Source organism: Odontesthes bonariensis, chromosome 20 (assembly GCF_027942865.1).
Source record: "Odontesthes bonariensis isolate fOdoBon6 chromosome 20, fOdoBon6.hap1, whole genome shotgun sequence".
NCBI lineage: Eukaryota > Metazoa > Chordata > Actinopteri > Atheriniformes > Atherinopsidae > Odontesthes > Odontesthes bonariensis.
This window is the reverse complement of record NC_134525.1, coordinates 26,078,913-26,100,143: the sequence shown is the minus strand read 5'-3', so window position 1 is coordinate 26,100,143 and position 21,231 is coordinate 26,078,913. Positions and strand designations below refer to the sequence as shown.

Below are 21,231 nucleotides of genomic sequence, written 5' to 3'. Positions count from 1 at the left end.
ATTGCACAATAATTCAATGACACAATTAATTAGAAAAATGAAAATGCCACAGGAGGTGAACAGTTTGCCAATCAGTCATTTTTTACCTCTGGCGGAAGCCGAGAACTGAACTGCCGTTCTTCCAACCACTCTATTCCTGAGCTACAGCTGGCCAAAATGTGAGTGAAAAACCAAAAAGGATAAAATGGCTTCAAAGGAACTACTTCTTTGTCTCAGGTTTCCTGCATGGGTTTTGACTGGTGCTCTGGTTTGACTCTATAAAGACCGGTGCCGGACATGCAGCCATTTTTGGAAGCACTGGCTTCAAACTAATCTCTGCTCAAGAGAAGTGACATTCGCAAAAGGTCAACTTAGGTCATCAAATGCTTAGTCAATGCATTATTCACACTCATCGTTATGGTCTTATTAGCGAGACTCATTCACTCTGACCAGTGAACTGGTGATGGCTCTGAAAAAAACTCCATAATTCAATAGAAATGAGGTCTCACGGAAACGTATCTCTCTCTATATCCACCTCATCGTCCACGTTCGGTCACTTTTGGCTCTAAAACACTGACATGGCCACCGCTGAACTCCAGGCTTCTCTATGGCGGCTCACAAACCTGTGGGTGATGACTTTCAGCATCTTCTACCAACACATTTACTGATAGTATGAAGACAGTTCCAAGCACACTACTTTCAGGCACTCAGAGGCAGTGAATACATCCATCTTTTATACATGTTTTTTCTTCTTTTTGTTTCTAAATCAAACTTAGGAGCCGTGAAACAATCCTTAGGTGCTGCGCCTAAGTTTAGAATGCAATCTGGGATAATAATGGTTTTATAATTAATGAACAAAGACACATGTAAACACAACAGGCAGGATCTAAGTCAGCAAAATGGTGTCAATATATACGAGGTGAAATGTTGATACCAGTCCTTTTCTCTCAACCTGAAGTGACCGTTGTTGCTCGACAAGAATGCCTGTTACTGCCGACACTTGAAAAATGTTTTGTCTTCCAAAGTTAGAAAAATGGCTCTGATATTACCGTTCATGTGAAGACTGTTTGCCAGGAGTGAAACTCAAGGTAACACCTGAGGAGGAAACAGCAGCAGCCTTTCGAGAACTTTTCAGCTTTCTTGCCCAGTTTAAAACCATTTAAAGAAATGTGATCAAATGCCACTCAAGTAGCCAAACTACTGAGTACGAATTTACAATCTACCAATCCCTTTCCTATAACAAAAGAACGTAAAGTATGACTGAAACATTGTATTGCTTCCTAACAGAGAAGTGAGACCCTAATATCCCTATTCTTTCTTATTGGCTATTAAACTCAACAACAACAACAACAACAACAACAAAATGAAAAGCTAAGTTCAGCCTGATACACCCAGCCAGTTGTTGCCCCTTTAAAGTACAACATCTAGACCATTTCTGAAACAACAGCACGTCAGGAAAGCAGTGGAGAAATGGGTTTGAACATCTGCTTTGGGACCGGGCTGTGCTCCGATCTGCGCATGCGCTCTGCGCTCCGTATGCAACACAGGGGGCTGTGGACGCAAAGCGAGAGTTAACGGGGATCCATGGAGCGGCATGTCACTGCACCAGTGTTTTCTGTCTCTTCTTGTTCACGATGCACTTTAAGATTTCAATAAGATGCGTGTGTGTTTCCAGATAACAAGTTTCCTCCTCGCTTTAAACTTTTACTGCCAGCCGCTGCGAGCTCAGGGTAAGTCTGACTGGGTTTCTTCTTTTCTTTTTTTTTAACTCCACAACTGTTTCTCATATGTCCGTGTTGTTTGTGGCGGCTTTTAATTTAGTTCAAAATGCTGAATGGTACATAACTGAATCTTGAAGCTATACTTGTAGGTTGAGACTAACTTGGTGATTTAGTGACAGCTCGCATCGCTGGCATGATAGATTTGCCCCCATAAGCAGGACTCTTGGCCAAACTTAATTCAGACATCTTCCAGTTTGATATTGCATCGCGTCCTGGTGAACATGAACTACAGGCTATTCAGTGAGTCGCATTTTAAATCGTTAAAGTTCTGTATTAAATTCGGGTTACTAAAAAGCCTCGGAATCAGTCCCCCCCCGCCACCCCCCATAAACCCATAAACATTGCTACCGCCCACCACAGACTCGAGTTATTAAGATATTGCGTTTAATAATAGGCAAAAGCAACTTTTTGGGAAAGTGGGTATGTTATTGTATTTTTGTCTTTTGACTAGAGCAAAACTGAAAACGTATCTCGACATTTTGCTAAAGATTTCAGTGCCGTATTGTAGCTGAATACCTTTTTGGCGAATGTCAAAGCGAGCATAATTGTGTTAGTCCGTTATCGGGACGTGTTGTTAGCATGATGACGCCAGGGGGAACGCGACTTCTGGAGTTAGCATCCCGCGAGGCGTTTCAAGAGCGTCGAAGTTCTTGAAAGTTTGAGAGACAAATGGCGAAACTCAACGAATGCTCCCCCCCCACTGGAGTCTCTGTTGGTGTGTGTGGCTGCCGGTTGAAAATTATGGTTTACGGCGTGTGTTTGTTCGGTCCCTTTGCCTGAGAAAAGGGGAGAGGAAGGAAGGAAGGAAGGAAGCACAGCGGGCTGGAGAAAAAAAAGTAAAAGGGGGACCGTAAAGTTGACACCAAGCGAATGAACGTTATCAGCAGTTTAACACTTCTTTGCCTCGTGCTTTTTAGACCAAAAACATACAGTCAACGAATAACTCTTGAAATAAAAGTGAATAATTTTTCAGACAAAATATCTAAAACATGTAGGCATTGGTTGCGCGTTAATAACAAAGTTGTAGTTAGTGACATTTTTCTCCAGAAGACTCCCACTTATGGACTGTTGTTGTAATTAAAGCTGTTCTCCAAAAGGCGGGTTGTACATATAAATATATATATGTATATGTATATGTATATGTATATACATATATACTAAATATATATAAAAATATATATTTATATATATTTAGCCTATATCTTACATGTGTGGCTTTTAAATGTGTGCTAAACAGCTTTCAGAGGGAGGAAGAGTGCGAAGTAGGGATTAGCACTGCCGGCTGTTTTGAATGGAATAAGCCTCTTGTGCTGAAATTAAATCGAAGAATAAGCTTAATGAATTTATCAGGACCTGCTAAATCAGTGAGTCAGGCGGGACTGTGTGCTGGTGCTGTAGGAGCAACTGGCCTTGAATTCGCTCTCACGTGTTAATTGTCTGAGTCAACATGGAGTTGTTACTTTGCACTTTGTTGTTGCATTTTTGAGCCGTTTGGCAACATGTCCTCTCAGGAGACCTTCTGCCGTTATCACACCTCCCCACGGTTCTGTGGCCTTCTTCCTCAGTGAGACTTTTATCTGAAAGGGGCTCTGCAGGCAGGGTTGGAAGCCGGTCTATCATGCTGGTGGGTCGGTCTTTGATGTTCGAGCGCACATGGGTGCAGGATGTGGATTTGCTCGGGATAAATATCACTTTGTACAGACCTTTTTTTTTCCTCCTTCTTTTTCTCCCTGACACATCTGTCCGGAACATGAAAGGAACAACTCTGGGCTCCTCATTTGGAGTGCACATTGTCTTCCAGAGGTTTTTGAAAAGCAAGAAAGGGTCCCAAAAGATTCACAGAACACTACTGGTGTGATGAATAACCCCATGTGGAAAAGTGATGAAACGGGTCTGCCTTTGGAGTTGGTGGCCTCTTCTCCAGCCCCCCCCCCCATTTTGGTGTAGAAATTCCATACATTTCTGTCCTCTTCAGAGATTTGCAAAACTTCTCTCCTTTGTTACTTTCATGTAGCGATTTGGTTATGAAGCCTAGCCGTGAGAGAATGCATCTGGAACCAATTTGAGTCTACAAAGCAAAAAGGGGAACAGGGAGGGAGGGAAGTGTACGCAGCTCTTTGCTTTCCTTGTCCACTGCGAGCAGACATGGCCCTGAGTCCCACAATCCTAATTATAGTATACTGAACACAAGATTAAAATGTGGCATACAGAGCTGAACGTCTTTGGCTGTTGCTCAGTAGAATGTCTGTTGAGTCCTCGGTTTTCGACCATCAACCCGTCGCCTTGACGATCATTCAAGCCCGTCGTGACAGATGAGGTTGATGTGGTGAAAAAAGGAAAAAGTAACAATTAAAAAAAGGGACGAGTGTGAATTTTATTTTACGTTGATCTCTCAAAGCTGCTTTGGAACGGGTATGCAAGTCGTTTATTCTTATGGTGGAAGCTCGGCGTTGATTGTTCCAGCGTTGCTTTGACTTAGACGGCTGACCCCACCGTGTTCCCCAGAGACTCCACGTTCAAAGCACTTTTGCTATCGACTGCAGCATCAGCAGTCTCCTCAGAGTTGAGGCTCATGCTCAAGTAAACAGACATTTTCAGAGCAACAGGAAAGGCTTTCCGTGTGCAGATTTGGTTGGAGACGCATTCATCATGTCAGTCAGGCACCAGGTACTCACCAGGTTCTATCCTGACTTTGAAAGTATCGCATACTGCGAGTTTCTTAACTTTTAAAATCAACTTGGACTTTGAGAAAAATTAGGGCCAACTGGTCCCACAATCACAAGAGGGACATCTGGTCAACTTTGTTGTGACCACAGACTTTTCCAGTATTAACAACATCCCGAGTAGGATCTCTTTAATGCAGGGGTCTTCAACGTTTTTCAGGCCAGGGACCCCCAAACTGATGGAAAGTTGGAGCAGGGACCCCCCTACTATTTATATGGCATACAATTGTGTTTTATATTTAACGGGGCCTAGTGCTGTGTATAAACATAGCTACTCTGTTATTGTACATTCAATACTAAGCTATTCAAACAATACACAGGTTAATATATTCATGTTTTTATTTTAAACATGTGCAAGGTACAGGGTGGCCGTGCCACTGCCTTTTATAAACACTGAGCTATTCAAATAATCCACAGATTTTAACTTTAAACATTCAATTCAAATTCAATTCAATTCAAAAATACTTTATTTATCCCAGAGGAAAATTAAATGTTGATGTAACTCAATTAAATCAAGGAGTTATTATAGATGCTGATGGCTGTGGGCAGGAATGATTTCCTGTAGCGGTCCGTTTTGCATCCAAACTGAAGAAGCCTTTGACTGAAGAGACTCTGTTTTCCCATAACAGTCTCATGGAGAGGATGTTCAGGGTTGTCCATAATTCTCTTGATTTTATGCAAAATCTTTCTTTGCATTATTGTCTCCAGAGGTTCCACAGTCGTCCCCAGAACAGAACCAGCCTTCTTTATCAGGTTGTTGAGTCTTTTTAGGTCCCTGGTTCTGATGCTGCTGCCCCAACAGATGACGCAAGAGGAAATGACGCTCTCAACAACAGACTTGTAGAAGATCTGCAACATCTTGTTGCAAACCTTGAAGGACCTTAGCTTCCTCAAGAAGTACAGTCTGCTCTGTCCTTTCTTGTAGATGGCTTCACTGTTGTGTCTCCAGTCCAGTCTGTTGTCCACATGAACACCAAGGTATGCACAATGCCGAGGTATGTCCCATCTACATGCAGGTAGATGGGACAATGAATCCTCAAACCATCTGTGGATGGCACACGTTTGCACACAATTTGTGAGAAAAAACTGTTTGAAAAAAAAAAAAAAAATAATAATATATATTTTTTTAAATGTTAAAAATCGTCTAATCAACCAAAGATTTTGCGACCCCCCTGCAGTACCTCCGCGGACCCCCTTTTGAAGACCTCTGCTTTAATGTATTCGATTTTATGATGAATCACACATCTTGTTATTTTACAGCATTTACCATGTGTTTGTCAGTATTACAGCATACACTGATATCAGTAATTGACAAAAATCTCATCTTAAATACTTCATTTTAAAAATGAAGCTTTAGCTTTAGCTGTCGGACAGATGGCCTCACATTTGACCCTGGAATACTGTGGTATCCGGAGGAGTTCATGGTGGACTCAATAGCCGCATTCGGACAGAGCAGTTCTAAGAACGGTCCTCCTCGAATTTCATTCTAATAACCGCCCTTCCCCAGTGGAACTGTTTCAGTTTGCATTCGCACATGAGTCGGGACCTTGATAGAGACTGATGGGACGCAACTGTCTGCGACAGTGACGCGTTACTTTAGTGCCACACTCAACAACAAAACAAAACCCGGTAAAAGAAAGGAGAGAAGAAAAAAACACCACAAAGAAGCTAATATGGAGAGCGGGGAGGCCACCGTGTTCATGGTCTGCATGATGGTGATATTAATCATGAACGATCACATCGGGCGTCTAACATCGAGAATGGAAGAGCACGCAGAGAGAGTCAGGATCGAGCGCAGCCGATACTTCTTCGTTTCATGAAGGAAGGAGAGCGCTGCAGACAAAGGAGACAACGTTTAAGTTTAACTTATTAAACACGCGCAGGTTGTGTCTGTGTCGTATGAGGAAACATTTCAGCCGTGACAACATGACATGGGGCGTAGCTACCAACCACCAAACACCTGCGTCAGATGTGTTCCTATAGAACCCAGAAAAGACCTGAGGAGAAGGAGCTAAAATGGTTATAGGAACTGAGGGAGATGGTCTCGAGTTCCTGTATGTGCGAATGCGGGAGAAAACGGCCCCCTTCCTGAAAAGGTTATAGGAACTGCCAAAGGTTCCTACAGTGCGAATGCGGCTAATGACTGCAAGGTGCCCGGGTCCTGTGGCTGCAGAACAAGCCCAGATCACAGCCCTCCACGGTTGGTATGAGGTGTTTGTGCTGACGTGCTGTGTTTGGTTTTCTCCAAACGTGCTGCTGTGCGTTATAACCAAGTTATCATCAGCCAAAACGACATCGTTCCAGAAATCTTGTAGCGTCTGGCATGTAGCTCTTGTTTTTTTTGGTTTTTTTTGCAGTTTCTCTGAGCATTACACGCTCAGACCTTGGGGTGGGGCGTCCACTCCTGGGAAGTGTGACAGCTGTCTGGGAAATGTTCCACACTTGAATGGTTTTTACTCTGTAGAATGATGGACTCCAAATAGTTTGGAAATGGCCTTATAACCCTTCCTAGATTGCTGGGCAGCAACAATTGCTTCTCTAAGTTCATTGCTGATGTCTTTCCTCCCTGGCATTGTGTCAACACAAACCTGAATGCTCCAAGCAAACTGACAAAACGTCTGTTTTTTATAAAGGGGCTCACACTTTATAAAAAACACACTGATGATCAGTTAATTAAATGCATTCGACCAGCAGCACCTGGCTGCTTCTCACCTTCTTAATTCCAATGGAAGCAGCAACGATGGACTTATAATGACATACTCAGTGGGGTTACATGGTACTGAAAGGATCAGATAATTGGCTAAATTACAATAAGAAGGAGCTGAGCAAGGGTAATTATCCTTGGATATATGGCGGTGAATGAATCGCATCAGAGGCACAAAGCATGTCATACATGTCATATAGGGGTGCGCGATCTGACGATATAAAATCGTGACTGGCGAGGAAGAGTGGAGAATCGCAGGCGATCTACCAAATTAGAGAAACCGTATAGATCGCCTTTGCCAATCAGCGCAATGATTTTTTTTTTTAATGCTGGTTCCCGCCGATGCGGCAGACGTAGGGCGTCCTTAACCTAACCGACCAATCATAGCGAACTTTCTTACACGCCTCCATGTTGTGTTTGTAAAAACTTAGAAAACGCATGGACAGCCATGGCTGAAAGCCAAGCCGACGAGCTGGTGAAGAAGAGGAAATCCGCCTCTGTAATTTGGAATTGGTTCGGGTTTTCTTCTACCCTAACCCACTGCTGCTGGTCCACATCAGGAATGGGAACAGCAGCAGCGGCACCAGCCACAGCACATCCATAGCGGCGCACGGGAGAAACTCACGGCCAGCAGCAGCACTGGATGAGGAAACCGCTAGCATGTAAGCTAACTACGGTGCAAGAGAAAAGGGATGCACCGCGGCCGTGACAAACATTACACAGTTGAAAAGTATTCCTTTAGGGCGCTCTGGTGATGGCAGTGCGTGACTGTGGCTGCAGTAAATGAACATGCAGCGTTGCTCATCTGTTGCTAAATGGCATCATGAGGTGGAGTCAAGTCGTCATCAGTGGTTCGTTTTTCTATTTCCGGTTGCTTCACTCGCACTGTGTCAGATGTCATTAATTGGATCATTATTTTTCATCTTGAATTGGGTTACAGTTGAATTACAATGTGTTGATTGCCAAATTCTTTCTTTTACTCCTTAGCTCTTCTGTGGTTCAGCATGTCGACTTAACTCTACTGTAATTGGTCTTTTTTTTTTTTTGGATGGAAGATCGTGATAAAAAATCGAAATCGTGATTTTATGCAAAAAAATCGTGATACAACATTTTTTCCATATCGCCCACCCCTACCCCGGTACGATAGGTGGCGCTGTACCCATTTCAACTGTCGCTAATAGAGCCACTTCCTGTTGACCCCTTCAACAGCAAACTCAGGCATTCAAGAAAATGGCGAATGAAGAGCAAGATGAAGCTACGTCCCTCTATATTTCGTTTGTGATGAGCATGGTTGTTGCACAAACACGATGCACAACGGCGCATTCTCCATCGCGTTGTTTGTTTCTTTCCGACGGCGACTACAACAGTAATATCGTCTGTTCCGACCACGTACTTCACCGTCTACAAGCACGTTTTTTTTTACTTTCAACCGAGTAACAATCAATCCGATCGCGAGTAACTCAACCCAATTTCTTGTCAGATTAAGGTGCCTACATGCACTTAATAACTCATGCTCTTATTGTAATTTAGAATAGAATAGAAGAATAGAAAAATACTTTATTCATCCCCCAATGGGGGAAATTCAAATTAGTCAAGTCGCTCAAAAAATTATTATTAATATTTACAATGATTGTATATTAACAACAACAATAATAATACCAATTCTAATAAAAATACTATATAATAATAATAATAATAATAAATGACTGAATAACTAAAAAAAAAAAAAAAAAAAAATTTAGCCAATTATCTGATCCTTTCAGTGCCATGTAACCCCACTGAGTGTAATCTGTCGCGTGTTGCTGTCCATCTGAGCTTGTGCTTACCTAATTTTGCGACCTGGTAAGGACCACGTGGTTTTTATTATGTTCATATACAACCTTACAGTTGAGAGAGGGTGCGCTTTCTTTTGGAGGCAGCTTTGCAGTCAGTGACTTGCTGCATCTGTGTCGTAGCAGACCGCAGCTCCTGATATATTTCCTGTTCAGTCTTTACCTGAATGATGTTTTAGCATCAACAGTGTTCACCAGACTGACTGCTGCTTGCACCACATGGCTAATTAGCATAAACAACACCAAGCAAACGGTGCTGTGATGGACTGGCGACCCCTCCAGGGTGTGCCCCGCCTCTCGCCCAATGGCAGCTGGGATAGGCTCCGGTCCCCCTGCGATCCTGAATTGGATTACAGAAGATGGGTGGATGGATGGAACACCAAGCAAATGGCTGTGTGAGAAAAGTTTGTTGGTATATTGAGAATGGGGCAAAAACCTACTTCTGGAAATGTTTAGAATACACTTAGTAGTCAACCGTCTCAGACACAACATGTACAGCACCTTTCCTCTGTTGTGCAGGATGCGTTCACACAGCCACGGCAGCTCTGACTGAGGAGTGCAGGGACCCAACACATCTGTGGGTGTCCTGTGGTGTCTGGTTCCAAGACTTTATGTCCCGTGGTTTGCAGGGTGTGGCCTCTGTGTATTGGACTTGTGCCGGTGAATCCCAGGAATGCTCGATTGCATTGTGATCCAGGGAGTTTGATAGCCAGGTTAACACGTAACGCTCTGTCATCTTTACTTCCTGAAAGATCATCCTCTTTCCTGAGCAGTGTTTTTTTTTTAAAAATGAGACACAGTTACCCTGTTGGAAGAAGCTGCTGCTATCTGTGAATATTGTATCAGCACTGTCTGCAGTTTATTTCAGTGAACAGAATCCTGAAATGATAGTGGCTGAAAAGGATCGACGTGCATTTTGTTGTAGCGATCGTCCCGAAACGTAGTTCAAATTTCTGCCAGTTTAACATGATGTGTGGTGATGATGTAAGCACAGGCACAGAAGTGAAATTCAAGAGATGATAAGATACAAATGAAAATAACAAGATGGTTTTCGAAGAAGCTGCCTTTTGCCTTAAAAGCTGGATGACAGAAAGGAACGCACTCTTAAAACATTCTATATTTAGCAGCAGATCTTTGTGCATTTGGTCAGAAACACTTTTTAGACATAAACAAGGGTTTGCTAGTAGCAAATGTCATGAAAAATAAAGAAATGTCATTTCTTTGGGAAAACTGATTTGTCAGGTAGTTGAAAACTGGCTTCAGTTTTGAGCCTTTAGTCACTTCCTATAAATGACTAGCGATATATGAAAGACTGTTGGAGTATAATTACATTTTCTGCTCATTTCCTGTAGGTTTTCTGCTAATCCCCTTATCATGCTCTGTTTAATATATGCATGTCTGTGTTCGCCACATGAAGTTGAATGTTGAGAAACCAATGCTTTCCCAGAAGCTCTTCAAGCTGAAATTGAATTAAGCTGTAATTATTTGCAATCAAGCTCTCTTTTGCTTTTCATTTTAATATGCCTCAGCTGAATATCTGTTGACTTGGCTGGGCTGTGAGTCACAGAAGGCATATTCCAACCACAGAGAATGTTGTGCGTCAGCTAATGGTTTCAGAGATGGACGCATAGAAATTAAGGGGTAATTACGCCCTCAAAGTCACCTACAAGTCCCCAATTTTTTTTTCTCCCAAGCTTCCCACGGAATGGGAATCTGCTGGAGGTTTGGCCGTGTTCAACATAGTAAGTGGAGAGGACTTTCTGCTGCCTCCAACAAATGGATCAAATGCATTTCAGATGCGATCTGATTCCATTATTCCTTTAGTTAAATAACATGTACAGTGTGTCCCGTTAATCTAAAGTACACATCTGTGGGCAGTGATTCTGTCTGCAGGAGTGGTAATACTGCTGTAGTCTTGACATTAGAAGCAGACCACAATAACTGGCCAAATACTTTGCTATGCCAGAGCTGGTGTGCGTGTTTGTGGAAGAACTAACAGAACCTCTCGAGGCTCCGCTGATTGATGTTAGAGCAACACGGAGCAGTCTGAACAAGACCGCTCCACGTAGTGGACGGATGTCGTTGTTTGTTTTCTTAGCCTCTCTTTTCCCTCTGCCATCCCTTCATTCAGCGCTCAGACGTTTTCTGTCTCGACTTGTTGTCAGCCTCAGTTTATTTGTGCATAGTAGCAGCTGTTTGCCAGCAACAAACTGCTCCCCATCCACACATGCTCCGCTCACTCAGTTCAAGGGGTGACTGCGGCTCGGCTGGTAGGGCGGCCGGCTTCCTTCTGGAGGGTTGGCAGTGGGAGTCTCGTCGGTTCAAACTATTCATCCGTACGATAAAGGAGTTGATTTGGTTAAGTGGTTGTGCTGCTGGCAAAGCTGTCGCAGCTTAGCCGTTGTGCCACTGTGGCCTAATGTGACCTAATGTGGCTGATTGTTATTTGCTGATAACGTTTACGAAAGTTTTGATGCCCCATAGATGGAATACTGAGCCTTCCTGCTGAAAACAGTCCTGCAGGGATTTTGATTTTGAGCATAGAGAATAGCGAATTGTCTTTAATTACATGGTGTGTTTTTTGAAAAAAGGAGATGTGCACACAGGCGGTAGATTAGGATTTTAACATTATTCACTAAATGTCCTCGTCGCAGCAGACTGAGATGTTGTGGAAAGGTTTGTTTTTCCATTGTGTGTGCCTGTCACACACACACACACACACACCCCTCCCCCTTCCCCTCTCTCCTAATTTTCCTTGCTCCACATGGCCATATGTGGCTCATTATGTCATTTCCCATTACACACACAGGATACAGTGTCAGGTCTACATCCTCTTTGATTCTTCTAATTGAATATGAAATGAGGGGGCAGCACTCGGTCCACTATGTGTGTGAGTACGTGTGTCAGTGTTTGACATCTGCTCGCACTGTAATGAGATCCAGGTGCAACAGAGCTTTCATGAATGCGTGGCTGATGTGTATCACCACATGTTGAACGTGGTCAGCCTGCGGAATGATTGATCACTCATTCTGATTGATCATACACACCGAAAAGCTATATGGACCTTTTCCTTTGTCCTGTCTCTTGAGCAGTTTTTTTTTTTTTATTTAATTTTTTTCAAGTTTCTTGTGTTTAATATATCATCTTTATAACGTACAATAAATTGCACGAGTATCACCTAAACACCTATAACTGGTTAGATAGTCTTCTACAATGAGTCTGAAGCGCGGCTGAATTTGCATGACAAGGACCACGAGCCCCTAGAAATCTGCGAGATTTAACATCCGTGTGATGGGATGGTCAGTGGAGTAGTGGGTTAAGCAGGCGCCCCATGTACAGAGGCTACGGTCCTCGCAGCAGTTGGCCCTGGTTCGAATCCCGCACCGGACGGCCCTTTGCTGCATGTCATTCCCCCTCTCTCTGCCCCCTGCTTCCTGTCTCTCTCCAACTGTCCTGTCCATTAAAGGCATAAAAAGCCCAAAATAATAGTGTGATGAAGGAAATATGGACACAAAACAATGAACAATTGACACAAACACACACTGTTGTCGAAATAAAAGGTGTACACATATTTGAGGAGTTCAGGGATCTTCTCTGAGCACAAGTGGACAACACTAAATGCAGGTGTGAACACACTCACAGGTGGTCGAGAACATTCTTTATCACAGTTTTCTGGGGGGGAAAATGCACTCTGTAGAAGTTTGCCCTCACAGCTCGTCCTGGGGAACATCTGCCCAGGACAGTAAACACAGAAGTTGTGAGTTCAGTGCCAGAGTCTGTGCTGTCAGTCCTGTGAGCGATCTTTTGAACAAGGAAGATCAGAAGCGCCGCTGTTAATGCCGCACACCCCTCGGCCGAGGTGGAATGTTGCATTGAAGGACACACAGCTCGTGGTTATATTACAGACGGTAAAATTGCTGTTTACTGTTTACACATGTTTTTTTTTGTTTTTTTTTTCCCATCAGACAGCGTTGAAGCTGCAGAGAGTTTAAAAGCTTTGCTTTTGTGTGTCTTCGGCGAGCTGAGCCATAGTGAGAAACAGCTGGAAATGCAGCACCAGAACTCCACATCTGTGCCGTCGTCCAGTCTGCATTTCAACGGTCTGTGCCCCAAAGGTGCAGTGAGCGGCACAATGTTCTGTTTGGAAGAGAACACGCCACAGAAAGAAATATCAAACTTTGTAATGAGCCAGGAAGATGTTACGGCCCGTAGATGTGTCAGAGGCCTTCGACTTGTCGTTTGTTGTGGGCAGACATCTTTTCTCACATTTCTCTTCAGAGACTGGTTCAGCATGACGACTGCAGAGAGTTAGAAAGCTTTGGTTTGTGTTTCTTTGCTCAGCAGTGGTGTACTGACCCTGAGCATCACTAATGAATTGTTTTATTCTCCTTTTTCTTCCCTTTTGTCACATCTGGTGAACATTGTTGGCATAACAAGGTTGTCGTCTTTGCTCCAAACTTACTCCATCTCTTGCTGGAATTTGATCCAGCTACAACAGCCACACGCTCTGAGCATGTGATAATCTGACAGCTTAATGGGGCCGTGAAAGTCTCTCATCTCTGTGACACAAAACTCTGACTTTAATTGCTTTACAAAGACAGGAATGCCACGAATTCCATGTCTGAGAAGAGCTTACTTTGTGCAATTAATCACCCAAAAGTGTCCGAACTTTGCTACGTCTTCTGTGGAAAGTGAAGCAGGGATGTAAACTGTGGATTTATTATTATATCTGAGAGCAAAACTCACACACATACAGTAACATAAACTAAGCATAAACCTGAGCTAAATGAGCGAAACAGAAAAGAAGCAACTCAATTTACTCAAATGTGTTTCTGGTCGAGCTGCAGCTGCAGCCTCTGCCGGCGAGGCTGGAAACACAGTTGTGTTGGACGTGAATGTTACTGTTAGTACAATGAAACCCTATGAAAGCCAGAGTCATTTTTTACATCACCTGTTCAGCAGGCATATAGAAAGTGGTGTCTTTAACACATCAACAGCACGCTTGTTAACCTGAGATATCAGAGTCTATAATGTCTAAGAGTCTATAGTATAATGAGTAATTTAGCAGTTATGAATGTAAGAAAATAAGGACTATAAGGACAGTGTATTCAAAGGCCAGCATGTATGTTTTGCATAGGGCTGGGCAAGTTAACTCGTTATTATTGCGTTAACTCGTTAATTATATAACGCCGATAAATATTTTATTGCGCATTAAAATTTTCAATTTTTTTTAAAAATTGAAAATTTTTGGGCTTTTGTGCCTTTAATGGTTGGGAAAGTTCAGAGAGACAGGAAGCAGGGGGCAGAGAGAGGGGGAACAACACGCAGCACAGTGTCGTCCGATGCAGAATTCGAACCGGGGCCAGCTGCAGCGAGGACTATAGCCTCTTGTGCATGGGGCGCCTGCTCAACCCAATACGCCACGGACCACCCCTGTTTTGTCATTTATTTTAACTTTTATTGTAAAAGTCTGTTGCTCACAGGCTTTTATTTTGTAAAAGTCTGTTGCTGTCTGCGGAACCGGAAAAGAAAGTAAACGGCGGATCCACCAAACATGGAGAAGGGTACGGAACTTTTACTCGGCCATTTTCATGTTAAAGTTCTTCCAGACGGCGGAGTCGACAGAACCAAAGTCATCTGTAAACACTGCCAAGTTGAATTGTCTTATCACCGTAGTAGTTCCACTCTAAAATATCACTTAAAGGCAAAACACACAACTGATAGCAGCAAGTCATTCAAGGAAACAGACAGTGGAGCGAGGCTTCTACATAAAAACTACATAAAAATGCTGATGTTAAAAGTGTGTTTGCACAACAAATGTTATGGCACTTTCATTCATATGGCAGCACATTTAAAATTAAACTAAATGCTAAAGGCTATACACTACTTTCGAATTCATTTTTTGGATTTTGCGTACAAATGCTATTAATCGTGATTAATCAGGGAAATCATGTGATTAATTAGATTAAAAAAATGTCCTAGTTTTGTACTTTCTAAAGCAGATAACAAACTAAGTCTGAATGAAGCCGCCAGAAGTACGAATGAAAAAGTGTCCGGATGACTGAATGCAGGCCCATTAACAGACTGATTAAACCATCGCTGCTAGACATCCGACATTAAAAGAGCTCCAGTTTTTATCGAGTTCATCACTGGAAATTTCTCACTCGCACTGAGGATTCTGCCAGAAGTTCATGGATCGGTATCAGGAAGTGTAAGCTTTACTTCAGCATTGTGTCACCAAATGTCACCGCAATATTCTCTCCCGTCATGCTGATTCGATCCGTGAGGCAGGACAATCTATCACATCTGATCAGTAGTATGAAAAACAAATCCAATTCATACATAGCTTATCAAGAGTTTCTAATTACTATTAAGGCCCCTTTTTTTAAGCCATTCGTTTCAGCCGAAATCGTCGGCGCAGTAAAGTGTTCGTGTTGAGAAAATGCTGATTTTATCTGCTTCTTTCAGAAAAACAAGCAAACAACAACGTTTTAAAGCAGGAAAAGGAAAACATCTTCACTTTTGGAGTTTTTTTTCTTTTTAAATGCCAAGCTCCATATGGAAAATGTCAATTAATCAATACACAGGAAGTGACCTCCGGCCTTCATCCGTTAAGCTCTCCCCTCAGTGTCTGCAGTGGCACTAAAGAAAGGCCTCTCTGCTCTGCAGCTGTTTGACTGCACACTCGCACGATGACGCTTAAAGGAGAAGTTTTTTTTTTTTTTAAACCTGGTCCTTATTTCTGGCATAAAATAAGTTCATCTACTCACCGATAACAGTTTGGTGAAAGTCGGCGTCCTTCGGAAGATATTTAGATCACTCGAGATCCGCGTATATCCATATAACGGGAGAGAACAGGGCAGAGACAATACAGCAAGGCATTATCTGTCTTTATTTCACCAATACTTTAAGCTGCAGCGGCGCGCGTCGATGAAGTCATCGCACTAGACGCATGTGTAGAAAGCTCCTTATAAACCCCCCTATAGCCCCCAATGACAACAGCACGGCAGCTATGAGCTAACAGTGCAATAGCACGCGTTCATTCATTCATCCGTCTTAAAGTATTGGTGAAATAAAGACACAAAATCCCTCATTTAGAGCGTGTATTGTCTCTGTCCTGTTCTCTCCCGTTATATGGATATACGCGGATCTCGAGTGATCTAAATATCTTCCGAAGGACGCCGACTTTCACCAAACTGTTATCGGTGAGTAGATGAACGTATATTATGCCAAAAATAAGGACCAGGTTTAAAAAAAAAAAAAAACGAACTTCCCCTTCAGGTTGCATTTGCTCAAACACCAAACATTTTGGTCGCCCACATGATGGAGTGTTGTTCATCAATGAGACATTTTTCTGCCGCTCTTTGCAAAAAGGGCATTGATTATTCTTCCTTTCTCCTTATAATGTAAACGTCCGCTGTTGGAATCAAATCAGGCAACAGCAGGATGCTTGTGGCTCAGGGGGGTAGAGGGGCGGCCCCCAGCCGACGGGTTTGTCAGTGTCTCGCTGGGCAACATATGCTCAACGATGGGGGAATAAAGAGGAACAAGTACCAAGTAATGCTGAGTAATTGAGAAAAAGGATCAGTTACATGCACAGCTGAGATGAGCTATAGATACAGCTCGACCTGGCCATTTATCTGAACCCTCGTTCCTGTAACAGTTCGCATGCTCGGCAGCGGGATCGAGTGTCTGAAACTGCTACAGAATGTGGAGGCTGAGCTGTTGAGTGTTGCTGTGAGTTTCACAAAACCGAAGCGGTTCTGACTGTCTTCCTCTGTCTGGAGTTGTTCTGGCACGATGCCCTCTGTCACAGCAAACACAGAGCGGCCCATCTGTAGCAGCAGACCACTCAGATGCTGAGTGCCGCTGCCATGTTCTGTGCTTTTACTACTTTGAGAGCTTGTTGTAAGCTGTGTGGTCATCGCTGACATGTTTGGGAGTTCTTTTTAACGCCGACGGGGCTGAGTCAGCACTGAGGAATTTACAGTCTGACCCACACTCTTGTCAAAGTGTCTTTACTTGATAAATAATACATCGCTGATAATGTTACTCTATTATCAGCGATGTATAAATCGAACATTTGAGGTGGGAGTCCAGCTCACACCTGATGGAACAGAATCTCTGCTGGAGTTTGATGTTACGAGTGAGTGCTTTACACGGACCTTTACCCTAACAATGATAAAAGTACGCATTTTGGTCCATGTCATGTATTGACCTGCTTCTAGAAAGTATAAAGTCGCTGCACACACACATATATTCAGATTTATGGTCATGCCGAGTTGAGTCACTTCGGAGCTCGTGTTCTTCTGATTCCTCCCTGCGCTTTTAGTTTTATTTCGTAGAGTCTAACACTGTCCTCTGCCTGTTTGCCTCTGGAGCCCGAGCCTGCTGTTGGGTCCTCTCCACCACAGCGTCACACAACTCCGTGACAGTTGTTTTAAATCTTGTACTGAGAGACTGTATACCGAAAAACAAACCGTAAGGCAGGAAAACACAGAAAGCACATTAAACAACACACCCGATAGCGTAAAACTCTGCGTTTGCTGTAGTTTGGGGCTTTTTCTCTGACCCCGCCAAATAAAGAATGTTTCTCTGCTTTGATTAATATGTTGCTCTGTGTTTGCTACTAAAATTGTATTAAATACTGAATGAAACTACACGCCTTTTTTAGTCTTAAAGGGTCTTAATCAAATGCTTTCTGAAACCCGCAGTTGGACTTTGCGAATAAGCCCTGAGCTATGGTGCTGTGCCCGCTCCGTCCTTCCACACAAACATACACACAGGAAACTGGCTGGCAGGAAACCCAGACTAATGTTACATTTTAATAGAAGGGGCTGCGCTGAAATTCCTCTACTTATCGTCCCAGCAGCTGGCCTCTGAGCATGGCTGCTATTTCCAGATTGTTTGTCTTAGTTGAAATCTGGCTTTTCTTTTTTTTTTTCCAGTCCATTTAAAGTGCAGTGGCTCTGATGACTGGCAATGCTGAAAACAGCAAAGCTTTCTGCTGTGGACTACAGTGGGCTGTTAATACACACCACAGATAAATCATTTATGCTCAAGGGTTTCATTTGTCCACATTGGGTTTAATCTTTGTGATTCATTTTAAGATTCAAATCCATCAACCCACTTCGAACAGCATGTCGGTTACAGCGCTCCCTTCACCTTACAGCTGCATTTCTATTTCACTGTGCACTTTAGTCCAAAGCCGAGAGGAAGAAAACCAGTAAAGTTGGAATAAATGGTCTGGATTTATATGGAACTTTTGTGAGCGCGTGCACTTAGCACAGATGAGAACATGCATGTAAACATCGTGGTTTGAAGATTTAAATGCATTCTCAGCTTAAAAGAAGAAAAACAACAACAATGCTAATGGGATTTGCAGGTGGGGCTCTTCCCCTTGCCACCCTGTGAGTGATAGCCTCTCTCAGTGTTGTTAACCCCCACCACATCGTTTTGTTTCCCTCTAGATTCCCTCCACCCTCACAGCATACACACACACACTCAGTAACCCCCCACAGATGGGCCACATGTTCTGCCTGGAGAGGTCTCAGACCTCATGCTGATGCATCTCTTATCTGTGGGATTAGGTTGTGTTGTCAAAGGTGCTTGATTTGCTCGGGTTTCACAAACTCACCCCAGATGTGGAAAAGGTGGCAGTTCTGCCATCCTTTGACAGATGTTTTTGGTGATTTTTATCACTTTGATGCAGGATGGTGCTCCTTCGTTTAGAAACGACGAGTAGAAAATTGGTTTGAGACATGCAAAGTCCTATCTGGTTCACTCCTCCCTGATGAGTAAATGCCCCGGTTGGTTCTCTGGATAGTATGAGCAGCGCAGTTGATTAATGCGTTGGTCTGAATGAAGCGCTTTGGCCATGCTGTCCTTCATTCCAGCCACTGTGAGCGGAGCAGTTTGGCTGACAGGAGAGTTCTTGTTCCCGCTGTGCGTATGCTGAGCCAGAATGGGGCCGGTGCTCATTAGCAGCCAGCCAGGGGCCTCATACTGCACATGTCCGAATGGCCTCCACCACCCCCTCCCCTCCGCCTCCCTCCAGTTATTATGTCACCTGCCATTGTTTGAAAAAGTTCAGCATGTGTGTGTCGGGACAGAGCGAGGGCCCATTTGTTCTTTGTTCTTTCAGGTCAAAAAATAACACAATGTAGATTAAAAATATCAAAAGAAACACGATATCAGCCTAATTTAGATATTTTATGAGCCGAGAAGGAAACAAATAGACAATCCGTCTACTCAACAACAGCAATAGCTTTCACTTTGTAATAATCTCCATGACTACATCCCATTAGAGGCCTGCTCTATGCTCTTTACATCACATGGCTCACTTGACGCCAAACAGCCATGTGCACCCATACAGTGAAAGTCTGGTTGTCCTCAGAGACAGAAAGATGGATTTAACAGACCCACAGAAGGGATCCAGGAACGCCGGCGTCAGGCAGCAGGAGACCCAGCAGTGGAAGCCTCACAGACACGCACTTGAATGCTTTAATAAACAAACCGATAAGAGCGCGTTGTGGTTTTCATCAGCCGGCATCAGACCTGTCAAGTGGACACTCTTCTCTTTTAAGTTTCATAATGGCTGCCAGAAGTGATCAGGCTGAGGCTGCTGGCTGGCTGATGTGGGTACGAGGGGCTGGAAGAGAAAAAGCTCCAAATAAGGACAGGACCACCGCAGACCTTACGGCCCCCTCCTCAGTGTCTTCTCTGACTGATAATCTTTCAAACTGAACTGACAACAATTTCAGGTTATTTCATTTCAACCTAAATAGACGTCTCCATAACAATACCATTACTTTATGACTGCCTCCACTAAATCAACATGCTGTAAAGAAGATGAAAGCAAGTTTAAGTGGAGCGCATAATCTGTCATATCTATCAAAACAGTTTCTGATGTCGGCTGTGCAGTGGGCTGGACAATTTATTTCATTCTTTTTAAGCTCAACGGCTCGCGTGTCACATATCTCTGTATGTTCTTCAAGGTGGGCTAAAAGTGCTGTCCAAAACTTTAAAAGACATCGAAAGACCACAATGAAATGGAAAGTTCCTTCAATGTTTGACATGTGTTGTAAGTAACACGTTGGATAAAAACCATATTTAGACATATAAATACACCTTTTCTCTGCGGATGCTTCAGCACATCCCAACAATAATAACATATAGAATCGGATCCAACATGCCAGATTGGGACATCTTTGGCCCTAATACTTACATCAAAAAGAACAATCGAATTTGATTCATTTCTTACAACTGGTTTAAAAAATGCCTCTTGACTGTCTCACAAGTTAACATACTGCTCAGACCGAGAGGTAAACCGTTTTAAAACAATGTAAACTGATCTGGAGTAACTCACGAAAGGCGCTCCTTATCTTTAGAGCTCCGAATTAGACAGTTGCCGTCGACTTTGCTCAAGTGTGCGTTCCAGGTGTTAAGCGTATGTGAGACGTTTTTTTACAAAGTCTGTGGTATCTCCAGACCGAACGGCAGGAAGTCCTTGAGTGTTGGCTGGATCTAAACACTGTGTGTTTGAAAAATCAAACGATATGTTCTCTGCCGGAAGCCTGATAGAGCTGAATCTTTTACCAGACGTGTGGCGATCCGCTTGTAGTGTCAGAGATAATGGATATCCTGCCACCCCACACGCTGGAGTGCACGGGTTCAGTCAAATAGTCCCCCCCCAAAAAAAAGCCTCCAATCGTCTTTTACAAAGTTCTTTTTCTTGACCTCGTTGGACACCATCATAGGGTTAAGGATAGATGGCAGTAGTCTAAAGGGTTAGGAAAAGACAACCATGCTGCCATGAGAATTTGATCACACTTACACGAAGGAATTATGTGGGTCTGAAGCAGTGGTGTAGTGCTATGCGTGTGCATGTGCATGTGCATGTGCATGTGCGTGTCCCAACCTTTGTCCTGGACGCACCCTCCATCCTCCCCGCTGTGGACACATATATGCACACAAGCAAAAAAACAGAATTGTCTCCGAAACTTGACTGCCACCCCTTTCCAGAACTGTAAATCATACTTTTACTTTGATAAAGAAAAAAAAAGTGTATTGTCAGACAGTGACGTGTAAATACATTCATTTCATAATAATGCAAGGTGAGGTTTTTTCACTGAGGCAGAAAAGCCCTCCACCCGCACTGAAACTGCAGCTGTTCGGTAAATATTCGACAAACAGTGTTTTTTGACACTTCA

General features: G+C 43.3%; 1 protein-coding gene across 1 annotated transcript in view; it reads left to right on the top strand.

Moving 5' to 3' along the window:
• The first annotated feature begins 1,512 nt into the window (after positions 1 to 1,512).
• Positions 1,513 to 21,231, top strand: part of reck (reversion-inducing-cysteine-rich protein with kazal motifs) — a 74,762-nt gene continuing 55,043 nt past the window's right edge. The window contains exon 1 of the mRNA XM_075452297.1: positions 1,513 to 1,709. Within this exon, the coding sequence (XP_075308412.1) occupies positions 1,637 to 1,709 (73 nt within the window). The 5' untranslated portion in view covers positions 1,513 to 1,636. The remainder of the gene's footprint in view (positions 1,710 to 21,231) is intronic.